The following is a 25,022-nucleotide window of genomic DNA, read 5'->3' on the forward strand; positions in this document are numbered from 1 at the left end:
AATTTAGTTGGGATGGCTTCCTGAAACTGCAGCTGTAGGAACCAACATGGTAGTACTTAAGCCAGGTTATTCCAGTGTCAAAAAATTTAAGAGCATCTTAAATCTTGTGGAAGTAAAGACATTTCAGAAAAGAATTTGTTTCTTTTTTTATTATTATTATCATTTGGAGTACTTTATTGAATTTTGATACTAATTTTAAGAGGACCACTTGACAACAAGAATTCATCCTGGGGAAGATATTTTGAAATCATATTTAACAGGGAATTGCTGAAGGAACTGGCATTGGTACCCAAGAGGAGAGAGGACTTTGCCTCTATTCGAATACTTGTAGAATTCTCCTGCCAGAGGGGAAGCCAAACTAAGACAAATAAGTGTTAGTTACAGGAAGGAAGATATCACCTTGATATGAGCAAAAAAATTGGACAGTGTGAGTTGTCCAATAATGAAGAAGTCTTGTGAAATATTGAACTTCTAGTCACCAGAAACATTCAAGTACAGGCTGCATAACCATACTGCAGAGATGTTTTCCCTAACTTTTCATGTACCGGTCATTCTGGACTTATTTCTTTTCCTGGAATATTCCACCCTCTTTCCCATTTGTGGGTCTTCACCCATATGCTTTCCCTGCTTGAAAGACTCCCACTTCTTTCTCATATTCTATCCAACACACATATCCTTTCTTCTGCCTGACCGTTTTTCATCTTTTAGCTTTAGGTTCAGCTCCCCTTGCTTTATCTTCCTTTCACACTCTTGACTTCCTATATCTTAGCATTATCTATTACATTTGGTGATAAAACAAGAGAATGTGCCTCAATATTTATGCTTCAGGATATAGGACATTATCTATTCAAAATGTGAGGCTGCTTCAGAATAGCCTTAAATCCAATTTAAGAGTTATTTCTAACAGGAAAGAGAGATTGTTAGTTTGGAAAGAAAAAATAGAGTGACTTCAGAGAAGTTTGCATGTGACTTGTGATTAGGCATGCTTTTTTCCTTTTGTGAATGTTGCAAACATTCTTGGAGAATTTACCTCATCAGTTATGAAAGGGGCATCATATCTCTGGAGAGTGGTGGTGGCGAGGTGGCTGAGAGACCCCTCTCCTGTCTCCGCGTACTTCAGAAGGAGTGGGATGCCTTCCGGAAGCCGGGCATTCTTCAGAGCCAGCAGGTACATCATTTTGTCCTCCTTTTTTTCTGCTTTTTCAAGTCCTCCCAAGATTAACTTCTTGGCTTCTACCACTCCCTAAAAAATCACATTCTACATCAGTCATATGCATAACCATATATTAAACAAAGCTTGGGTTAGATCAGCTTCACTCTTGTGTCCAAGATAACAGCTTAAAGTTTTAGAAAGTTTTACACTGGTTGCCTGACTGAGGCACACAATGAAAATGAACAAGTAAAGCTTGATAAAGGTGGTGTTGTTTTTTTAAAAAATACATACATAAACATATTAAGAAGCAATGAGTATAATTAATAATGGGCATATTTACTTTTAAACACATTCTGAATGTATAAAGTCATTTTTAAAATTCCCTTGTGAAAAAAATAATAAATAAAAATAATAATAAAATAAAATAAAATAAAATTCCCTTGTGATCGATTATTCCTAAAACTGCCCATTCACTGAAATTCTAAAATAATGGTTAGATGGTGCCTAAATGGTGGCACACACCTTTTCCTTAGTAACAACTTCAGTGAAAGCACTTAGCACTCAACTGTAAGGTCTTGTTCTAAATGTTTAAAAAGTGCTTGTTTCCACTTGATTCCAAATTTGATTAATGCTGACATACTGTTCAAAAAACATTCCTTGAATGCCTTTTATGTAGCATGTACTTTGCTAGGTACTTTTCAAACATATTCTTTAATCAGAAAAGGCCTTTTAGTTTTCTGGCCTAGAAACTATGAACTAGCAAGTTAATAGTTTAATGGAAAAGCAAATTAGAAATAGGGACATCTAGGCTCTTATTTTACCTTTGCTGCTACGTATGTTTTAGGGGCTTCAGTATCATCTGTAAATAAAGGTTCCTAAGATCTAATTCATCTATAGGATTTATAAACTCTGAAACCAGGCTACAGGTACACACACACGTGCACACACACACACACACACACACACACCATGGGAGAGATGGGGGGTAGGGAAGATATAAAAGGCCCCCAAAGAGAATGAAGATGCTAAACTTCAAATGTAATTAAAGAAATACCATTTCTCAACTACCAGATTGATCTTTAAAAATACAAAAGTTTGATAACATACATTGTTATTGAGCCTACAGGGAAATAGGCATTCAGGTGGAAGCATAAAATGCTACAATTCCCATGGAAGATAATTTGGCAAAAGCTAACAAATCTGCATTTTGATCCAATACCCTGGCCCTGAAGCTATATCTCCAAAATTAAGAGAAAGTGTGCCTAAGATTATTCATTTAAGCATTATTTGTAATAGTAAAAATAGTGGAAACCACCTAATGACCGACCATACATGGGAGAATAAACTGTTGTGCCTCAGTGTAACACACAATAGAGTACTAGGCAGTTGTAAAAGGAAGGAGGAAGATCTCTGTGAACCAGTATGGGGTGATTTCCAAGGTATGTTGTTAAGTGGAAAAAAGAAGATGCAAGAGAGTGTATATAGAAGGCTATATTTTGTGCAAGAAAGAAGAAATAAAATGTGTGTGTACATCTGCTTACTGTTGCAAAAAGAAACAGAAAGGAGAACCTAAAACTAATGATACCGCTTACATAGAAAAGGTAGGTGAGAATGGGTGGAAGGGTAGGAAAGGGAATGAGATCTCTTTGAGAATACTTTTAAAATAATGTCTTGACTTTTGAATCATGTGACTATTCCATATGTTCAAGAAATAAAATGAAGCCAACAAGGATGAAAGGTGGCTAAAATTGATTTCAAACAGAAGCAAATGAACATGATTGTATATCAGAGTAATAACATAACTAAACAGAAGAGAATAAAAAAGAATTAATCCAAACAATGTTTGAACATAGTCCTCTGACTGTATACCTTTAGTGAAATATATTCTAAGGTCAAAAAGACTGTGATGAAGTCTTGAACTTTATTTAAGTCAGTTTGGTTTTTGTAATGACGTTGGTGTAACAATTCCAAAATTATTTTGTACATGTTTTAGGATTGAGCAAATGAATCAGGATATTAACATCCTTGAGAACCAGGGTTCTCACTGTGGGAGAAGGAAGGTATAATTACGGAATGATGGAAGGAGAGGAAGAACCCTGTAGAACTGGAGGTAGCAGTATGAACTCGCAATTTAATAAATGTAAATATATGTATTTTGTCCATTATAAGAGTCTAGATGCAATGGCACTCAAGAAATAAGAAGTAAAAGTCTTTAGGGGTAAAATGTCAGATGCATGCAACTTACTCTCAAAGGGTTCAACCAAAATAATATAAAATGAAATAAAACAGAATGAGATAATGCAAATATGACAATACGTTAACAATTGTCAAATCTAGATGAAGCAGGTATACAAATATTAATGGAATTGTGCTATTCTTACAACTTTTCCATAGGTTTGAATTTTTTCAAATATAAATTTGGTGAAAAAAGAAACTAGGATACAGGGAGATCAAAATGTAAGCAAAAACAAATAGAAAAAAGAAATAGAGGTTTAGTACTCATTGTGACCTGTGTAGCTGCCATTTAGACTGTCATAGGGCAGTAGCTTTCATGCCAGTAAATGCTGAAAAGCTATAGCACTCGATAGCTTTGCAGGTATCTTTTGGACAGTAAGGTATTGTGGATTGTGTGCCCTTAAATTTGTATTTAGAATACATCGTTTTCTTTCTATCCAGATGTCTTTGATATGGGCAAAAGATAGATGCGTATTCCACAGCAGAAAGTTGAAAAGAAAATTTGAACATTTGCTATGGTCCATTTGGTAGCCAAGTCTCATTATCTTCAAAGATGCATATTTTTTAAAAGTTGCTCAAAAACATTAACAAAATTGAATGACAGTGATGGATCGTTTACAGCTATACTCATAAGGTAACTTTAAAGATGTGATAATTAGGCTGTCCCATTATCAGAAGAACTTTAAATGTAAACCTTTGTTTTGCTTCCTTCTCACTCTATATGCCTCCCTTGGGTAATCCCATTGTCTCCTAAGGTTTCAGTCACTCTCTATTCCTGGTCCTAACTCCTTTTCTGGGCTACAGATGGATGTGGCCATCTGCCTACTGAACAACTCAACCTGGTGTCCCAAAGGATTCAAACATAGCCAAAACATAGCCAAATTAATAGCTCTACCCTCCTCCCACCCCCAAACCAGGTTCTATAATAAATTTTGCTTAAGTGGTTCACATCACCATGCATCTAGTATCCTAACCTGGAAGCTTAATAGTCACCTGGATTCTCACCTCTTTCTCATTCCCCACATCCCATCAGTCACTAAATACTATCAATTCTATCTCCTAAAGGGCTCTTGAATCTGTCTCCTTCTCTCACCATACAACACCTATGTTAATTCAGACCTTTATTAATTTGTGCCCAGGTTGTTGCAAACATTTCTGATCAGATCGTACTGGCCCTAATGCAGCTGACCCCCAATCTATATACCATTTTGCTTCTTTCTAGGTTAAAAAAATCGGCGTGTGTCATTCACCACCTAAAAACCACATTATTCTCTCTTTTCTCTACAGAATGAAGTCGAGACTCCTTAGCTTGCCATTCGTAGAGATCCAGCCTACCTCTCTTCTCTCTTCCCTTCTTTCCTTCATCAGCACTCCCACCTATCTGCCCCACAAACATACATATTTTTTGCTCCAGCCCCACAGAATTTCTCACTGTTCTCAAGCATACCAGGCTCATTCTGAGTTTGGGCTTTTTTATACAGTATTGTATCTCTCCTAGAATGTCTTTTATTCCACAAAACTATCTCTTCACCTAAAAACCTCTTCTAGGCTAAGCTATTTGATATTATTATTTTGGTGACAGCTTCCCCAGCACTCCCAAACAGAATAGTTTGGTGCATCTTCTGTAGTATTCACAGAGCACTCTTTTTTTATTTTTATTTTTTAATTTATTTTTGGCTGTGTTGGGTGTTTGTTGCTGCATGCGGGCTTTCTCTAGCTGCAGCTAGTGGGGGTTACTCTTCATTGCGGTGTTTTTCATTGCGGTGGCTTCTCTTGTTGCCGAGCACAGGCTCTAGGCACGCGGGCCTCAGTAGCTGTGGCACACAGGCTCAGTAGTTGTGGCTTGCAGGCTCTAGAGCGCAGGCTCAGTAGTTGTGGCGCATGGGCCTAGTTGCTCTGGAGCTTGTGGGATCCTCCCAGACCAGGGCTCGAACCCGTGTCCCCTGCATTGGCAGGCAGATTCTTAACCACTGCGCCACCAGGGAAGCCCCAGAGCACTCTTTTTATATTTCAATATTATTATTTATCTGTTTGCATTTGATAGACAGACTAGGAGTTCTTTGAGGATGGTAGAATGTTTTATGTATCTTTATATTAAGGCATTAGCATAATGCCTAGTACAGAGTAAACACTCATTAAATACTACTGAATGGATGTTTTTATATGTGAGTTTTGTGTTTAGCCAAGATATTTGATATATGATTGCTGAAGTAAACCAGCCAACTCAAATAATTATGGAAATTGAAAAATATAAGAAGTCATAGTCCTTTTGATGTCATAAAAACCATACAAATTTGATTTCTGCCCCAATGGTGGGCAGCACGGTAAATGTTAAATAGATTGGTCCAGAATTATACATACAGTAAATGAGATTGGATTTGCACTTACTTTGAGTTTGCAGCCTTCATTCTGACACAGCTTCCTGACAAGGGCCCCAATGATGATCATAACGGATTCTCTGATGTCATTGCTCCCAAAGGAACCTTTGAACTTACTCTATTAGCCAAACAAGGATAAAATAGGTTACCAAAACATTTAAACATTTCCAAGGGATATTTTAAGTAAAGAAACAAAGTAGCCAAAGCCTGAGGAAATTGTTTTTATGTTCCTAGGTTGCAAACTCTGAATTTTGCTTTGGGGACACTTACAAATTCACTATCTAGCTTTGGGTTGAAGAGTCTTAGAGTCCTTCCAGGTATTTTTAACGTGGGTCTGTGAAGTCCTGACAGGTTTATGGACTGGGCTCATTGGGTCAGTGAATCCAAAAAATGGTCTGTAAAATTTTATGTATGGGTAATGAGGGGTTTCACTGATTTTATCAGATTTTTCAAACAAACCCATTTTCTAAAAAGATTATGAACTATTCCCCTAAATCATAAGTGAATAAGTGCACTTTTTGTTTTTAAACCTTGGATCCAAGAGAACTCTAGCTTTTGCTTCCAATATAATTTTTAATATCAGAAGAATTATATCTTATATATATATAACATGTATAAGATTATACATTATACAAACATGTATAAAAAATGAGAAATTTCTGAAATTTTGTCCTATGTTACATTATATGATAGGTGAACACAATCTTTAAATTTCCATAAAGTATAGTTTAAGTTATTTAGAGGAATTACAGAGAAGACACTATGTGAAATAATCTACTGTACAGTTAATGAGCAACAGAAAGAAAATAGTCCAAAGGAATTGGAATATTAATAATCAGAAGGCTCTAGTTTCAGCCTGTATTCTGATGCTAGCAAATTTAATTACTGCCTAGATTCCTAAGAGCAGCCAAGAGCCTTTATTTTTGCAGTTTCCATTTGACTTACAATGAGGGCTCTCAGGAGTTCTTCATCAGGATGGGAGGCAAATCCGCAGGCATAGAGAAACCTCTCCTGGAGGATAATGCTACTGTCGCTTTTGAAATCCAAAAAGTCCAAAATGGCATCTAAGGAGTCTGGGGTCTGAGCAGAGGTAACAGCATCCACCAGCTGGGGTCTACGAAAAAGGCATAGTCGTGGATATCAATGTTTAGGGTGCTTAAGAAATTATTTGGAATCGCTACCATTCATAGACCCCATTGGTTTACGTTTCCTAAAGAAGTGAAAACATTTTTATTTAAACAAAAGAAAAATGAATGAATTTCTCCAAAGACCCTTCCCCATTTTATTTGAAATCTCTCCCTTAACTCCCTTCTTTCTCCTCAATGTATACTCAGAATATACAAATTAATTTTACTGTATTAGCCTAAGCCTAAGCCAAATATAATTTGGAGATTTATAAATAAAATCATATAAATAATATTATAAATTAGGTTCAAACTCTTTTCTGTATGGGTCATATATAAAAGCTATGGTCCCCAAAGTCAATTCTTTCTCTAATTAGCTTTGCAAATGTATACATTTCTCAAATACATAACTTAACTAGGGCAGTATCATTTAATGGAAAGATGGGACATTCTTTTAACTTTCACTTATATCCAAGAGAGACGTTTTTGCTCATTTTTTAAAAAATAAAAAGCACCATGGTATAGTTCAAGTTCAACCACAATGATTAGTTGTGAGCAGAGCGAAACTTCTGCAGGAAAGTGCTAGTTACATATTCTGCTCATCAAGAATTTTTGGTTGGCTGAGTCTTGGGATGGTAAAATTTCTGAAACTAGTTGCCATACTAATGAACATATTAGGTATGTACTGATATATATTTTATTCCACATTCACATAACATACCATACATGTATTTAACATGTTATACTTTTTAAAAAAGATATTCTTGCACTCTACCATTTTGATCCTAACAAAAACCCTAGCGAATGAAGCAAACTGAGAGAGAGGTAATACTTATTAAGTGTCTATTATTGCACTAGAAATTTTAGGTGTGCAACCTCTTTTTGCTTTAACTTCTTCATCCGTAACATGGGGCTAAAAACAGTAGTTATTTTAGGATTGCTGGGAGGATTAAATTACATGATCTATGTAAAACACTTAGAATAGTGCTTGGCACATTGTAAATGTTCAATAAATATATGCTGGTATTAATACCATCACCTCACTGAACATCTCTATCAGTTTAATACTAATATTCTCCCTTATATATAAAGAAACAGAGATAACCAGTCATTTGTTCAAGGTCCCATAGCTGGTAAAAATATAGCTAGGATTGGAACTCAGGTTTTTCTGACTGGCGTACACGGTCTTTAATTACAGTGTTTCCTAAAGTGTTTTTCATGCAATACTAGTCCTACCAAATGCTTTAAGAAAAGGGATTTTCAAAGTTGTGTAAGTTTGGAATATGTTTAAGGAAACTTATACATAATATTATCAGATTAAAGATGCTGGATATTTCTGTAGCAGAGAACTGTTTAACTTGGTTTCTCCCAGTGTTTTTCAAACTCAGTTGCTCACAGAAGCCTTTCCTCTTGGCATACTTGTTAATATTCTATAAGTTATAAGATACACATAATAAAAACTTCGGGAAACGTTACATTCCACCACCCTGACTTTCACTATCCTACAATAAATAGAAGGAATTATTCTCTGTATTTTACGGATGTTGAAAGTGAGGCTCAGGGAAGCTAAATGTAAATGACCTACTTAAAGGTTGTATGCTGTTGGAAGTCAGAAATTAAAACTAGGTCTTCTGATATTAGTGCATCCTAGTATCTTTTCTACCATACTACGTTACATGTGTGTTACCTGTGATATGGTACAATATTGTGTAAATAACCTGATTTAGAAACTACATCATGCAATCATACAAATTATTGCCACCTTAAAACTTTTAGGATACAAATAGTGTAATCTCTGTTCTAAATAGCTAATTTTTGCACTCTTCTTGTCATATTTTTGTTTTTGATAAAAAGATATGTCACTCTAAAATATATTTTTCCTAAGTTCTATGATTAAAACAGAGTCTGAGAATTTATGATTTTGCATATATTTAACTTCTGGTTTAAATATTTATTTTTGAAGATAGTACCCAATTAACTTTTGGGTTGTCATATGGAATTCATATCAATTTTTTTAATGTCCTCAAGATGAGTAAATAACAAATACAATCTAGAATAAACAGACTTCTCAGAAAAAAAACTAAATTCTCTTATTCTTGGGTAATTGAGTCCCTTGAACTCAGTGACTACTGCTGCTCTGTGTGTATGTGTATGTGTGTGTGTGTGTGTGTGTACATGCACGTGTGTAACTTGGCCACTTTCTACTTTCTATTATCTTAATGGCTAGTTTCCACTGTTTGTCAAATTAACTGAGCCATGTTCTATATCATCAGTTAGGATAATTCGTGTCATATGGTTGACTTTGTAGTTACAGACAAATTTTATATTACAAGACCAAAACACTTTTACTTAGAAAGTGTATTTGTATTTACAAAGTAAATTTGGTAATTAAGTCAACTCTCTTTACGGTGTATGTCAAATAAAGCATTCTCTCATCAAATATTCAAATAATGTACATATTTCTTTTCTCTGGATTCTTTTGGCTGTTTACCTCAGTACTCAATTTTCTTTTTAAAACACGGCTTCAATGGGGATGATCACATAAAAATGAAAGCACATTTTCAATTGAAAAAATCATATTCGTTTTTTGTTTTTATAATCAACTCTGAAATCTTTTCGAGTGTAAGTGAATAGCTAGGGAACACAATTTCACAACAGTGAGGCAGCACATGCGCCGTGCTGTCACAGTGAAGCCCTGCCCCCCCATCTATGTACCAATCCAGACCTGATGTAAACTCATGAATACTCAAAAAACAATGTTCACTCTGAGTCACTACTGAAAGCTTGTTATTGCATGTCTGGTCAATTAACCACTGCATTACTGCACTGAGGTATAACTGTTCAATGAAAATGCAAAACAACAAAACAATTGATTGGAAGGTGAGGCAGTTGGTTAAAAAAGGATCTTACTTGCTTAATAAACAATAACCCAGTAATGCTTTCCCACAGACAACCCCACACAATGTTCAGGGCACTTACAGTACTTCCTTGTTTTCAGCCTTTAGGATTTGGAGGATCTCTTCTTTCTTTGCAGTCCTGAGGTGCTTAATAAAGGTCAGGAAGCTTCTGACAGCCTCAGCCTTGGAGAGGTTGTCAGGCTGCAGATGTTTTCTGATGGACTGCCAGTGCTCCGAGAGCTGCAAAACATGGTCGCAGGCCCATACCACATTCATAATTCTGAACATCCACACTTACAAAGGATGTTCTTTCCAGAAATAAACTTTCCTTTGTATCTGACAAGCCAAAGAAGCTTTTTGTGTCTTAGCTCAATATATCTGATCGCCCCCTGTCCGTACCACAGTCCTGTGGCTCTCAGAGGCTAACACAGAGGCCTGCTGACTCTGTGTACAATTCCCCTGTAGGAGGACTGTTTTTGTCTATTAGCACTTAGCTCAAAGGACCTCAAGCTTCTGGGCATATGGGTCATTCCATGGTTACAACAAGGGAATTCTACCTGAGGCCAGACTTTGACTACCATAGTGAAATGATGCCAAAATTTCATTAACAACAGGATATTTTGGAGGGGAAAAAAAATCAGAACTGCTGAAGAATTGTATCAGGTTTCTGATGTAGTGGAACCTTACTGAAAACCAGTTTCTGTAATAATTTGAGCTCCCTATTCTCTTTATTTTACTGCTGTATGAAATACAAACAATAGTAAATAGTTTACAAACAATAGTAAAACATATTGCTGGGGTCTGAACTGTTCATTTCATATATCTATGTTAAGTAGAGTATTATTTAGATAAAGGTAATTCTCACATACACCATCATTATGTTACTGTGGTTTTAAAAATAGTAAATAGTTCTAATTAATGACATCCTTTGGCTTAGAAATAAGCTAAAAACTTATTTTTCATAGTTTACCACTTTTCCCCAGTTGTAAAAGAATGTATTAAGTCTCATCAGTGACCTCTAACTCTGAATAATGTCCATGCTGCCAGTTTTTAAATTACTCATTCCTTCCAATAAGCAACAGATATATATTTTGCTCTTTTTTCAAGTCCCTTTTGGTTACCTAATCTTAAGAGGATATTCCAAAACAAAATTCCAGTTGTACTTAGCTAAAGATTTACTGGGTCATTTCTGAGGGCAGAGAGCATATCAATGTGAAGTCAGATTTTTTTTTTTCTGTAAAGGGTTGCACTGGTGATATTATACTGAAGTTGGAAAACAAATTCCTCAAAGACATAAACCTTTCCCACAATAATGAAGAAACAGTTATGAAAAATCTTAGATGGCTCAGAATGTTGGATAACTGTGGGGGGAAAAATTAACAGCCTAAGAAAAGATGATTGGTTTCATTAGTCACCTTTCTAAATAATTTCCATCTCATATGACATTAGAAAATTATACCAGAACATGAGATGATTTATGGAAGAAAAACAAAAGAAAAAACCAAGTGTGAGAACATTATTTTTTGGTCTCATTTTGGTTTTCCCTTAATTCAATTTTGGTCTATTTGAGAAACTAGCAAGGAATTAGTGTCTCACACTTTAAGCAAATTATGGTATTAGTCCTTGACGTGTCTACTTTTCTCAACACTAATAATAGCCAAGGGTAGAGCATCTTTTGGGAGCTACAAACAGAGCCTGAAGCCAAGGGTTTGCTCTCCTGACAAGAGGTGAAGTATTAGGAAATGCTGGAACCCAGAGCTATGTCTGTGGCCATACATCACAAATGATGCATGAAATAAATGAAATTTCTCTTTGCTGGATTAAAAATGTTACGAGATGATCTACACTTTGCCTTGGGGATGTGCTACCTCATTTCTGGCTGTAAGTGTAGGGGAGGTTGGGGCACGGTAAGTCAGTGTTCCCAATTTAGGCAAAGAGTTTGGTATCCTTTTTTAGTCCTCACAGCGATTCTCAGAACACAGAGGTCAGTAAAACATTTCACCTGTGGACATATTGCTACCAAATGGCAGAACTTTCAGGATTCAGACCCCTGTCTGTGCTCTTGATGCCACACTCCCCCTTAACTTCCTGAGGTCCTTGTCCCCACTGCATTCTAAGTGCTGCTTTGAGGAAGCTCTCCTCAAGTCATAACATTTTTTATTTGAAATGAGTGGATGGTAATCATTGGTTAATTATTGTTGTATTATGCATCACCTTAGGTGCATATTATTAGGCTATTGTCATTATAACTCAGTGGTGGCTGGTAGTTCTTTGTAAACTTTCTTTACAAATTAACTGACACTTCCATTGGAGACAAAAGGAAAACAGAACTTTAAGCCACGATTATTCCACGATTTGGCCACACAACGCAGTTGCTCACACTTACAGAAGGGCATCCTTTGCACTCGATCTCAAAGACCTGGCCCACAATGGGAATGGCCGTGTATTTCGAATCAACTGCTTTAATGATGTCCGCAACCTGCTTCCCAGGCATCAGTCTTGGGCCTGCTTCCGTTGTCTTCAGCTCTAATTTCTGCCTGCATAACCAAGGAAGAGAAATGTCACATCAGCAGCATTCTTTTGAGTGAACAAGCTACTAATTGTCATTCTTTTGGCAAACAAGATACTAATTTATTCAAATTCTGTAAGGCCATGTCTTTCAAACAGTGATATCTCCAGCAGTAACAGAAACCTCAAGACAATTATGAAATTTTTCTGGAGCAACAATTTTACTCAAAGATTCGAAAATTTAAGTCTGGAATTTAAAAATATTATGACAAGAGACTATAGGAAAGAAAATTTGCCTTGATATGTGATGTCACCTCTTTTGGATTTAGCCCAGCTCTCTGAAAATGATGTCTTCAGTACAACCACGTTTCACTTATTAACTAAGACAATTAGGAAATCTTGTTTTCCAAAACTGGCCTCAATAATATTTTTATCTGATATGCTCTTTCAGAAGCTTGCCTCTCTCCCTTTAAGAGGTGGAATCTACAGCCCTCTCCTTGAACATGCTCCCTTTAAGAGGTGGAATCTACAGCCCTCTCCTTGAACATGGGCAGGACTCTGTGACTGCCCCGACTCATAGAGGACAGTAGAAGTTTCAATATGTGGCTTGTAAGGCTAAGTCATAAAAGGGAATTCAGCTTTCATCTGGCATGCTGGCAGCACATACCTCGAGAGAATTGAGCTGCCATGTAAGAAGTCTGGCTACCCAAACCTGCCATGTTGAGAGGCCACATGGTAATAAAGAGAGATGCATAAGGAGCCTCAGTAGTTTGAGTCTCCCAGCCCAGACACCAGATAGGTGAGGGAGCAGCCTTTGAACCAGTTCTGGTCAGTGACTGTCTGCAACTGCACAACAGACACCAAGAGAGGCATGCCTAGCAGGACCAAGGCAAGTGCCAGGATTATGAGTGAGAATAATAAAGCGATTGCTGTTTTTTTATACCACTAAGTTTGGAGTGGTGTGTTATAGAGCAATGGAAACCTGATAAACCTAAGTAATTAAAAATATTAATTTTATATGAAAATATATGAAAACAATATGGATATAGTACAAAGTAGAATGCAAGGTTCTAATCCAGAGGAGACTTCAATAAAATTTCAAGCATTTATGGTTTGAAGCATTTCTCCCAAGATTTTGCAACCATGTACCTCTGACATAAGGGCTACTTCAGAAGAAACATTTGCGAAACAATGACATAAGATAAAACTTACATTTAATGCTAGAGATGTTCTTCTGAATTAAAATTTGAAAATAATACATACTCTTAGATTTGAAATTCTAGTTCTTTAGCCTGTGAGAACTATTCTGACCAGAGAAATTTTCTCCAATTGAAATAATAGGCTCGAATATGTAAGTACTATAAATCACATCAAAAATTCTGTCACATCACTTTAGTATGGAACTTTTCTCTGCTTATTAACAACAATAACAAAAAATAATCTTGAGGCAAGAACTCACAAATGCCACCATTTTTTAATGCTTAACATTAAAATCATTTGACAGAGAAATTAGAAAATAAATGAGAATGAATCAAGTAGTTTGTCTTTTCAAAATTTAAATTCTATTCAATAAACAATTTATTTTTAATGAGATTCTATTTAAAAACATTAAGTATTTATTACATGCCATATATTACTGTAGATAATATGAAAAATAAAGATGAATAGACATAATCACTGTTTTAAAGGAACTCAGTCAAAATGAGGAAGCACTACATATACATGTGCATGTATATACACACATATATTTTTTAAAGCCAAGTATAATAATATATCAAAGAACAGTAAAGAAAACTTAAATTCTAACATTATCTTACTTTGATAATATTTTGCCTGCAATTGTTTGTAGAAAATTCAGCCTCAAAGCATGTATCTCTTCTGCCAGCACAGCTACAACAAAGCTGTCTTCTATCTTATAGGTAGTGACAGATGTGGCTTTCGAAGTGACACCCAAGACCTAAATAAATAAATATATGTGGTTGTAACAAGTAATTAGCTTTTTATCTTTGAATCAAGCCAAATAGTGAATTATCTTCATCTTCGCAAGAACTTCCCCATCACCCACACCTACAATATATTAAGATAAACCTATTCATTTGATATTATATAAAACTAATACCCTAAACTAAAAATTATAAATGTTCCCAAATTATATTGTTACCTTATTCACCTATTATTTTTAAATAATCTCTACAAAAGGTAATTACTTGGTTGCCTCAAAGAAAGTGATAGCAAGCCTACCGGATTTAGGGTTGTAAATCCAGACCTCTCTGTTTTGCATGAATCCAAGGCCTTAATTTTGATCACCTTATCTTGATGAGCCTGGTAGGTCACTTTACAATCTCCAGAGATATCTACCTAAAAAGAAAAGCAAAAATACAATGTTTGGGATTCTCACATGGACCATTTGAATTCCGGTGGGAAGTGGCTTGAAAATTGGGGTTCTAATATGTCATGGGCGACTGCCTTTCTGCCCAGGCTGACAAGTTAGGAGGGCAGAAGAATTCAATGTTTCCTGCAGCGTGTGGATTCTTTTCCATTCCCTTTGTTTGAGTCTTATGAGTGCCTTCATATTGCCCCAGGAATAATAAAGGATTTCCTACTTCTCTCTAATGTCTAATAGGAACTGGACAAATGGCCTGGTCATAATCAAAACCTCTCGTAAATGGGTAATTATGTGGCAAGGGGAATTGACTTTTAATGCTGTATGTAGGCTGTGTGTATGTGTGCGTGTGCGTCTGCGTGTGCACACATGCTTTGATGAGCTGAGTATGATTCGAAATCCTCAAAAACCTGTGGAATTAATTCAACTCATTATAAGTCACATCAACAGTTTGAATGTAGGCAAATGTATCTCAGTACAGACTCAGTTTAGCGTCTCTGAGTCTTCCCTCTGGCCTCTACAAGCACCACCCCCAGTCTTCATTCTAGAAAGCTAACCAGCATTCCCTTGGCCCAGCCTTGCCATCAGATTTTCTTACCCACTGATGGACTGGCTGAATTCAGACAAGACAACTTGGACTCAGCTTTGCTTTTGACTCCAGGTATGGTACTGAAGGAGTCACTCAACTTCCCTAGTTCAACCTCGGTTTCTTCATCTATAAAATGAAGAGGGTTTGTATAGACCAGTGGTTTCTCAAACTGACAATACATCTACATTAGCTGAGAAACTGTTAAAATACAGATTCTAATCTACTTAATCAGAATCTCTGCAGTGAATCCAGGGAATCTATATTTTTAATAAGCTCCCCGTGGGATAGTGATGCACAGTGATGCCACTGGAATATTCTCCAAGGTTTTTTGCGTCTCTATCATTCAGTCATTCTATAGGTCTCTTTAGTATGACTGATTCTAATTCCTTCTACCTTGTATTCAACTACAAATTGGGGTAAACGGCAATTCGTTTCATATGTAAATGAGATAACCACCCAAGTCACCCTTTCTAAGCATTACCATAGCAGTGACTTTGTTTTTTACTGAATTTCTACAGATAGAAACCCATATAAACAATTTTGGTAACTTTATTGACAAATACGTTTCTGGATCCTTAATAATATTAGTAAGTACCTCATTGGTAGTTCCAGAGCTTAACTGCATCTGAAATAGACTAGCCAGGCCTCTCTTGAGATTTTCTATGGCTACTGGTTCATCTTGATATGAGTAGAACTCTTTGACCTAGGGAAAAAAAAAAGGACAAACATAAATAGAGCAAAAATGCATCATTTACCAGATTTGGTTAAATAAATAGCAGGGAAGGTTAGATTCTCATCCCCTATCAATTCTGGGAGAAAGGGATCTGTTAGTCCAAACCTGGGACTTCTTTTTATGTGAAAAGAAGCTATTTACATTACTAAGAAGCTAGACCATCCAAATACGATATTTCAGGAGACTGCTAATGAAGGCTCTGAATATGATGAGCGTAACATAGGGAAGGAAATTGAGCACCGATACAGGGCGGGATTTCTGTGAAAACCAGAAGGATTGCCCAAGGAAGAGAAATCAGGAACATTCTCTTCAAACATGTCAATGTACCCTCTACCTGTGATTCTGCTTGAAACAAAAACTAACCAAGGTTTAAAGTAACATCAAAGAAATAGATTCTTGGAAGAGAATGGCAATCCCCATGCTTGAGACTCCTGAGGCAGCACAGCCTCTAAGGGCTATGATAAGGGCCCACACGTGGCCCAAATGCCCGTGGTCAAAATTCCACAGGATTGATGTTCTGCCCTCCATAGCATTCATGTTGGCCTTGGGTATAAGGAGACATACAAGGTTGGAAGACTTGAGGTTTAGGGTGCTAACACTGCATGGCCTGCCCCACGCACTGTTTTGAGTCTCTCTTTAGAAGGTGGGAAAAAGAGGTTGGAATGAGGAAGGTGACTGTGACTCGGCTGCACTAGTAAATGGCTTATCTTAGCTTCGTTTCGTCCTTGAGATTTATAGGCACAGAGGTAATAGCAATGTCTCATACCATTCTGAACATTTAGCTCATGTTTAGGAAGCAAGGATAAAAATACAAAGAATTTTCTGGAAAGTAGGCTGTCATTTCTTACTCTGTTTTGACTCCAAACATGTCACATGATTTAGAAATGGAGAGGTTGGATATAGCTTCCCTGTAAAAATTCCCAAGGTCTATGATAATTATAGCTGGCATTTCTACCAGAAATATCCTGAATGCCTTCCTATTTCTCTTTAAAACCAACCATGATTTCTCAAGTAAAACTGAAAGCTCAGTCATTATGCAATAAATTCAATTAATACCAATCTGAACAATTTAGTGTACATGAAAACTCCCTCATCCCTTAGAAGAAGAAAATACTTTGCCTGAATTATCCTAACAAGTGCCTCAAGTTTTCTATTTTTATTTTCTACATATACTCTGCCTAGCGATAGATTTATTAGGTACTTCATCTGGCAATCAATTTTAGTCATTACAGTGGATGAACCTATAAATGTTGGAATTGTGTTTGTCCGGCTTAAAAAGGAACTGGAATAGTGATCTCAGTGTCTGAAAATCCATGGCATCATATTCTCAAACAAATCACTGGCAATTTCTCAGAACCAAGGCTGAGTTTCTGATGTTCTATTTTGTAAACTAGGTCTTCTTTCCTTTCAGGAATTATAGTGTAACTTTCTTTTCAAATATTTGAGAGTATGGAATCTGCACATATCAGGACTAATAGAGCTTCACAACTGGATCGCTTGAGCCCATACACAGTCAGAAGGGCTTACTGGTAGCAATACACACATGCCTAAGGCCTGTGACTTTTTTGGTCTGAGCCTTAAATACTTCAGAAAGTGAGAGGAGCCATGAAGTGGGAAAAATGCTTGTACTATCATCAGTATCCTCACTTTGCTTCCAAGCTACAAAATATGCCTGAACTATTTATAAAGTTTTACCTAAAATTTCAGGAAACCCAGGTCTCAAATTTAATCTTTAGACTATGCCTAAGGTTAAATGCTCTCCTGCTACTCCTACTTCTTTTGATCTTGACTGCTAGATACCTAAGAAAATGGTATGCTGAATTTTTTCCTGGAAGGCTGAGCAACGTAAACTGTGAGACAGAAAAAGTTTTTTTCATTCCTTCTATTAGCTTTTATTATTTCCCTAGAACTAGAAAAGTGGACAAGTCCCTTATTCCTTTGTCTGCCTGCTACATTTGGGGCCTAAATTCTCTTCCTTTAGTACAGAGCAATGAGATCCAAAGTGAAGACAGCACTGGTATCCATATTAGCTAAATGTCAAAACTGTTAGAATCGAGTAGGGTTTTGATAATTCAGAAAATAATAATAAAATATCAGAAATTGGAAGTTTAATCCACACGGCTGACACAACAATAATCTCACATTCATTATTTCACAACAGGAACTAAGTAAGTTTTATTATATTCAGGCCATAAAGCTGATTACTTCATTCAATTCTGAAATGAGCTCTGAACATCCAAGAGTACAGGACTCTTATCTAAATTCACAGTCCCCAAAACTGCCAGAGACCGGCAGCATCGTAGACTAGTCACAAACTAAGACTTTAACCCAAGGAAATGAAACATAGATGGGGAAGGGTGGGTTGTGGGAAAGGAGACTCAGTGCCTCTTCTGGGATAATTTTGAGGGCCAATCTCCCCTTGGAATCAGTAGGGATTATACATTTATTTTCCTTAGGAAAAAATTACTTCTATATATTCCCTTAATTTGCACACTCGTTAAGAATAAGAGAAAGTGAATTTTCATTAACTGGTCAAAGAGCAAAAATAAACAAAAAGGATCTCAGCAAACAGAGATTAATCATTTTATCTGGTCTACTTAGCTGAAGCTATGTCTCTTTCATATGTATCTAAGACAGAGCATAGCTAAGAAATGGTACATTGGAAAACAGACAAGTGAAGAAATCTATAAAGAATTAGAAGGTTTTCAAGGTGCCACATTTCTTTTGGAGGTTCCGTGTGTGTACAGGAGCCACACTGCCAGATTCAGAGAGCAAATCAATGTCTAGGAACAACACAAAATAAGGGACAGACTTGGCAGCCACATGATTAATGTAATCAATACTGAGCAAAAACCAGAAATAGAAGTCTGGTAATATTCTAGTTAATTGGATTAGCATTCAACACTGTAACTTGAGGCGTCTTTTGCATGTCAGTCTTAACCAGAAAACTGTCAAATTTCTGACTTCATCTATGATTTGTAGATAAAACTAGAGTCATGCCCAAACATTTAAGTAGGGGAGATAAGTAGGCATGGAAAAAATATGTGCAATAAATATGCATCTAACTATTTCCATGAGATATCTTTTCCAATGTAAATGTGGGAGCTTAAAACAGGGGGCTCTGGGAGGACAAAAATACATGCTGATGAGTATCCTTGAAATCACAGAAATTTCTTAAATTGAGCCTGGGATAGAAAATACTCGTTGAGAAAACAGCAGTACAGTCTTCCCTTTCATAATTTCTCTCATAGTAAAATGAAGTGATAGTTTAAGTAATGATCTTTCTGACAATGATGTGGCTAAAAAAGTCCAAGTGGCTTCTTAGTCTCCAGGGTCATGTTTTTTCCAACAAGTACTTTATTGTGTAATTGAAAGATACCACAATGTACTTTGACCTGTAGCTGCAGTAAATCATCACAAGTAATAGCTCCTGTAGAAATGGCATGTTGGAGTCACTGAAATAATGATGTGGCAGCTCCATACCAGCCTTTGAACAGGGAGGGCACTGAGTGCTTTTGTATGTGTAACAAAAGACTTTGTACTCAACCGCTACCCAAGGGGCTATAAAATGATTGGTTTGTCGTTAAGATTATAAATGCAACTAATAGTTTATAAATCAAGCATGTTGCCACATTGGAAGGCCAGAGATGAAAATAACAGTATTTCATGTTGTTAATAAAGTTGTGCCATATGAAAATCAAGTGAGTTAATAGATACAGTGAAGAATAAAAAGAAGACTTCAAGGCAATCAGACTTTTTTCCCCCCAAATACATTCCAGCTCGAAAAGACAGTAAAACATAAAGGCTTCCGGCACAGAAACCTGTTTTAAATCCCAGCTCCACCACTTGCCAGTTGTGTGACCTTAGGCAAGTTTCTTTACTTCTCTTAACTTTGGTTTCCTCATCTATTACAAGAGGATGAAAAAGCAGCACCTGCTTCCTAGGGCTGTCATGAGGAAAAAGAGAGAATTCATGTAATGCCTTCAGTCCGTGCAGGCATTAACCACTAAGTATGTTTTAGCTATTATTAAGCAAACAATAGGCACAGACTTCCTCAAAGTCTGACTCATTTTAGCCCCATATAACCTTATTTGTTCATTCCTTTAATTTACAAACATTTATTGAGTTCCCACTATGAACAAGGTGCTGAATATACAAAATAAAGACACAACTGCCACCCAAGAGAAGCTTACTCTGAATGTGGATGGTAGACAAGTAAAGAGACAATTACAATACACTGTGATAAATGCTTGGATAGAAATAAGCTCAGGGGAGTATGGGGTTTGGGAAAGGCTTTCAGAACACCAAGTTGGTCAGTGCAAGGCTTGGTTCTGGGTGCTTTGGGGAGGAAGGGAGTAGAAGGGCTGGAATATAAAGAGGAACAGCAATTTTCTCCACCAAAACCCATAATCTAGCAATGAACACAAATGACCAAAAGGAAAGTAATGAGGGGCATGAGTGAGCTATAAAGTGCTAAGAGGGTTCTGAAGAGGGATAGTTATTTCCAGCTGGCTAGAAGGGTGGGAACTTTATAAAAGAAAGGGCCTGCAAGCAAAGCCTGAAGCATGGTAAGTATTTTAACAAGTGGAGAAGGAAGAAAAGGATTCTTGAAATGGTGATTCATGTTTGGTTGCAGGAGAGTGATGATATAATAATCCTTCTTGTGAGTCCTTTTTTAGTACTTTATTAAAAATGAGCATCATGAATAGCAAAATATTTCATGTCTGAAATTTATATTTTGAAGTATTTGTTTTCACTTTTAGTTTGAATCTAGAAATTTTGGATCTAGATAAATTTTAGAGATTTGTAGTTTTAACTATAATGATCCCTTTCTGTTTTTCTACTTTAGTTCCTAAAAGTAAGCTTTCATCTTATACTAATATGTTTTTATACATGTCAGTATAACATCTATGCTTTTCATAAACTCACATATGTAATGCTTGATAATTCACAGATCAAAATTGCTTTTCAATTTCAAACATACTAAGACCATTTTAATAGACTAGACTCAAACCGTAAGAAATGCACAGTTACAGAATTTTCAGAGCAAACTTCCAATGTATATTATAGTGTTCATTCATTAACATATAAAATGCTTCTCAGTCGTAGCTATAAAATAATCTAAATGTTTTTCTAAAGAATCAACTCTATCTTAGAAATGCCATACCCCTTCAAAAGCTTCAATTTTATACTTAATCCAGTTATTGGTTTCTTATGACAAGTTAATATCATTATCTAAGTTAGATCATTTCATTCTCATAATTTGTCTACTTTCCTGAATTTATCCAATCATCTCTGATGACCTATTGTGTTACAATATCTTTTGAGTTCTTCCTAATTTAATAAGGAATGTACCTTTTAATTATGCCTCTTACCAATAAACATATACTTGATCCTATATAAAGATTTTTCATAAAAATAGGGAACATAAATGGCAGGAAATATAAGTGAATCCAATGCCTTGATTTACTTCTGAAACATTTAATTTGCAACTTCTGTTTATTAGTTCTTGAAAAATTCCATTTTCCATAAAAGTAGTGACACCATGATCACCTAAAATAATATCTACTGAAGGAGAGGAAAATATGAAGTTGGAAAAAAAAATGTGGAACTCCAAAAATCACTTTTACCTTTCCATGGACTAGATGAAGGAGCATAGGTCTTTGTAGAGCTTCCAAGTTTTCCTTTCTCATGATTTGGGATGGCTTTTTTCCTTTGAAAATGCTCTTCTCTCCTCTCTGTTTATTCACATTTTCAACCTTTACATCTTTTATCTGGAATCATAGAAAGAAACCTATTAGAAAAACTTCCTATGTCTGTTTCCATCAGAGTCTCCTAGAAAATAAAATGGTAAAGCAATAAACAGGGTTGGCCATAATTTCTTCTGTCATTCTCAATTCATGATTCATAGGACCTAACTATCAACTTTAAAAGAATGGAGAAGGTATTAAAAATTAGATTTTTGAATTAGGTAAAAATACTGACATCAAGGAAATCTGTGACTTCAACTCTACCCAATACTCTGTAATGGCCTATATGGGAAAAAAAAATGTTTTTAAGAGTGGATATATGTATAAGTGATTCACTTTGCTGCACACTGAAACTAACACAACATTGTAAATCAACTACACTCCAATAAAAATATTTAAAAATTAAAAAAAAAGAAATCTGTGACTTCAGGCCTACAATAATTGTGGCTAGAAGATAGCTCTTTTATGTCATTGTCACTCTCTTCATTTATTTTGAACTGCTGCTGTTTGCCTGCTCTCTTCACTTTCTGTACCATTTGTTTGAAAGGAACCCTGCCCCACTGTACTTTATTTGTACATACAAAATTAAAATGAAGAGTCTGATCACTGAACAAAGAGGTACAGAGTGTTTTCTGCAAATTACTGTTCTATTGAGAAATGGCTTAGTGAGGTGGATGATAAAATTTTGATCCAACTTGGAAAACACACACAGCTATTAGAGACAACCAAAGAAGCAAAGATCACTTGATAAACGTATTGCAGTGACAACTCATTATAAAGTATATCAGTAACTACTTATCAGTGACAATGAAGCAAATCTTGGTCCTGTGTACCTGTTTCACACTGACATGTAGAAGGAGAACTGACTATACTAGAGAAACTATTGCCTTTAGGTCCTTGAAAAGCAAATGTGGACTCACCATATATTGAAACCGGAACAGGCCCCAAAGGCCATATAATTTGAATCTCTTTGTCAACACATAAATCTAAAGCATCATAACTGACCAAACACTGCCATTCAGGGGAGCACCTCGTTCTGTCCTCAAGAAGAATGCAGAAAAGGTTTACTCCCTCATTGGTAATTTTACCTGTTGGATCAAGGAACTCAGAAAAGTTGGAAGGTTACAATTTATCTCCTCCTTCAGTTAGAGTGGTCTCGATTGCTTTACACATAACATGGATTCTAGACTCCTTAGTTTCAGAACACTTCAAATGGATTCTAGTTTAATGTGTCTATTAGTATGACACATAGAACTGGACATCATACTTCAGTTACTTACCCATACACACCTTCATTTGCCTGCTTCAACAATTTGGAAAGATCAGATCACTTTTGGTTAGCAAAACCTTCAAAACTGTATCTCTACTTATTTCAGTGATGGATAACAAATTCAATGACTATATGACCAAGAGTACAGACAAGTGCTGTTGAATGGTACACTTCTCAAAGACTGCTGACATCTAATCTTTGCATCTCTCTGGTAGAAAATGCCCACCATAATTTGGATCAGTTGGTCGTCATCACCATCAGGACTCCTCCACAGTAAGACAACATCCACATTGGATGAAATTCGGTAGCCCACGCTGTCTTGGAGGTTTCCTTTGCCCCGATCAAGAAAAACTTCAGTGGAGTATGTGAGTTTGTATAGCCGGTCATTATTTAATGAGAGACCAGTTGTGTGACCTGCATAAAGATAGTGACACAAGTCGAGTCTTAGCTGTAAGGCACCCATCAGGCCAGGGACTGTGCTATCTAGCACAGTGGTACACAGTGGGAGCTTATGTTTGCTAATGGAAGTAAATTTTTGCTAAGTGAAAAATTTCTACTTCTCTACCTGCTGAAATTATTAGCTTGAACAACAACAAAAACCACAACAAAGAAATAAGCTTCCATTTCAGAAAACCTTAGCTTGTATTCTTAATCAGATTATCTAAATATTGCCCTGCTTGAACTATAGAATATTTTTTAAAGAAATATCATTGTATTGCTTTAAATTATATGAATATGATTGCTTCCCTGCCCCCCACCCCAGCTTTACTGAGGTATAATGAATATGATTTCAAGTAGAGATGCAGCCAGAGATTGCTTTATAATTTAATAAAAAATATTTGTTATTAACATATCATTTAAATACAAGAGATCAAAGCCAAAGTAATTTTAGTAGTTAGAAAGCAGTCCCTTACATTGGATATTTTGAGTATTTAAAGAATATCCCTCTAATGCACTTTATCCTATTAATTTAATTAGTAAACTTTTAGTATGAATGTACATTTCAAGGCTACACATATGTAAATTTAAATTAGCTATTCCTGAATAAAACAATGTTTTCCTACATAAAATCCTAGCACAGGCTTTAATCTGGCAGGGATAATTTAATGTCAAATAGTATACAAGTCAGTATTATGACCAAAAAAAAATTGATATTTGGAGGAGTTCATACACTCTCCAAGTCAGTTTATTTTAACCCAAAGAAATGTAAAAGAGTAGGATCAAGTCTTTCCCAGAGATGACTTGCAGTTTATGGTTATACAAAGTCTTTGTATGTTTTCTATCCATAGCTCGCAGAAGATAGTAAAAAAATGACTTCAGTATACATTTTTCCTCAGTGCTAACAGGGTAGCATTGCCTAGTTAACTATATAGGGAACCATATCTTTTTTTCCCTCAGGACATATGCACGTGGGAGAGGGACAGGAAAGGAGGTTGAGATGACTAGGACAGAAGTGAGGCAGCTGAGAAAGGAAGTGAAATTACTTGGAAATTCAGAAATTAGTAAACCTCTGAAAAGTCTTTACTATTTACTGTCTCTATCACCTACTATGGCGCCTACTGCCCAGAGGAAAAAAAGGTCAAATACATTGTCTCTGATAAACTGTTCTAAGTGTTTTATACACATTAACTTATTAAATCTTCACAAACACCTAATGGGGTGGGTACTATTATTAGCCTGATTTTATAGATGAAGAAATCGAGGGACACAGAGATTATACACTTTACCCAGTGGCGGAGCCTCTAACACCCTGTCTGGATCTAGAGACCATGCTCTTACCTATACTATACACATAAAACCTTTAGGTTGAACTCTTCCATTCCTGGGGAGTGAGCTAGGAATTCATTCATTCATTCTTTCATTCAACAAGGATGTACTGAGCACCTACTGGGTAGTAGGCACTTTTCTAGGCTCTGGGGCTATACCAGTTAACAAGCAGACAAAATTTCTACCTTTGTGGAGTTTACCTTTAAATGAGGAAGGGATGGAAAATTTAAAAAGC

At 36.1% G+C, this 25,022-nt stretch overlaps 1 protein-coding gene across 1 annotated transcript in view; it reads right to left on the reverse strand.

Annotated features, from left to right (window-relative positions):
- The window catches only part of MTTP (microsomal triglyceride transfer protein), a 45,541-nt gene that overhangs the window by 16,312 nt on the left and 4,207 nt on the right, over positions 1-25,022 (reverse strand). The window contains exons 2-11 of the mRNA XM_082629360.1: positions 23,247-23,434; positions 21,631-21,774; positions 15,863-15,970; positions 14,537-14,653; positions 14,113-14,252; positions 12,174-12,324; positions 9,870-10,027; positions 6,712-6,880; positions 5,777-5,884; positions 1,031-1,243 (exon numbers count right to left, since the gene is read on the reverse strand). Of these exons, the coding sequence (XP_082485486.1) occupies positions 1,031-1,243; positions 5,777-5,884; positions 6,712-6,880; positions 9,870-10,027; positions 12,174-12,324; positions 14,113-14,252; positions 14,537-14,653; positions 15,863-15,970; positions 21,631-21,774; positions 23,247-23,434 (1,496 nt within the window). The remainder of the gene's footprint in view (positions 1-1,030; positions 1,244-5,776; positions 5,885-6,711; positions 6,881-9,869; positions 10,028-12,173; positions 12,325-14,112; positions 14,253-14,536; positions 14,654-15,862; positions 15,971-21,630; positions 21,775-23,246; positions 23,435-25,022) is intronic.

The sequence above is a fragment of the Mesoplodon mirus genome (assembly GCF_964341445.2).
Source record: "Mesoplodon mirus genome assembly, chromosome: 2".
NCBI lineage: Eukaryota > Metazoa > Chordata > Mammalia > Artiodactyla > Ziphiidae > Mesoplodon > Mesoplodon mirus.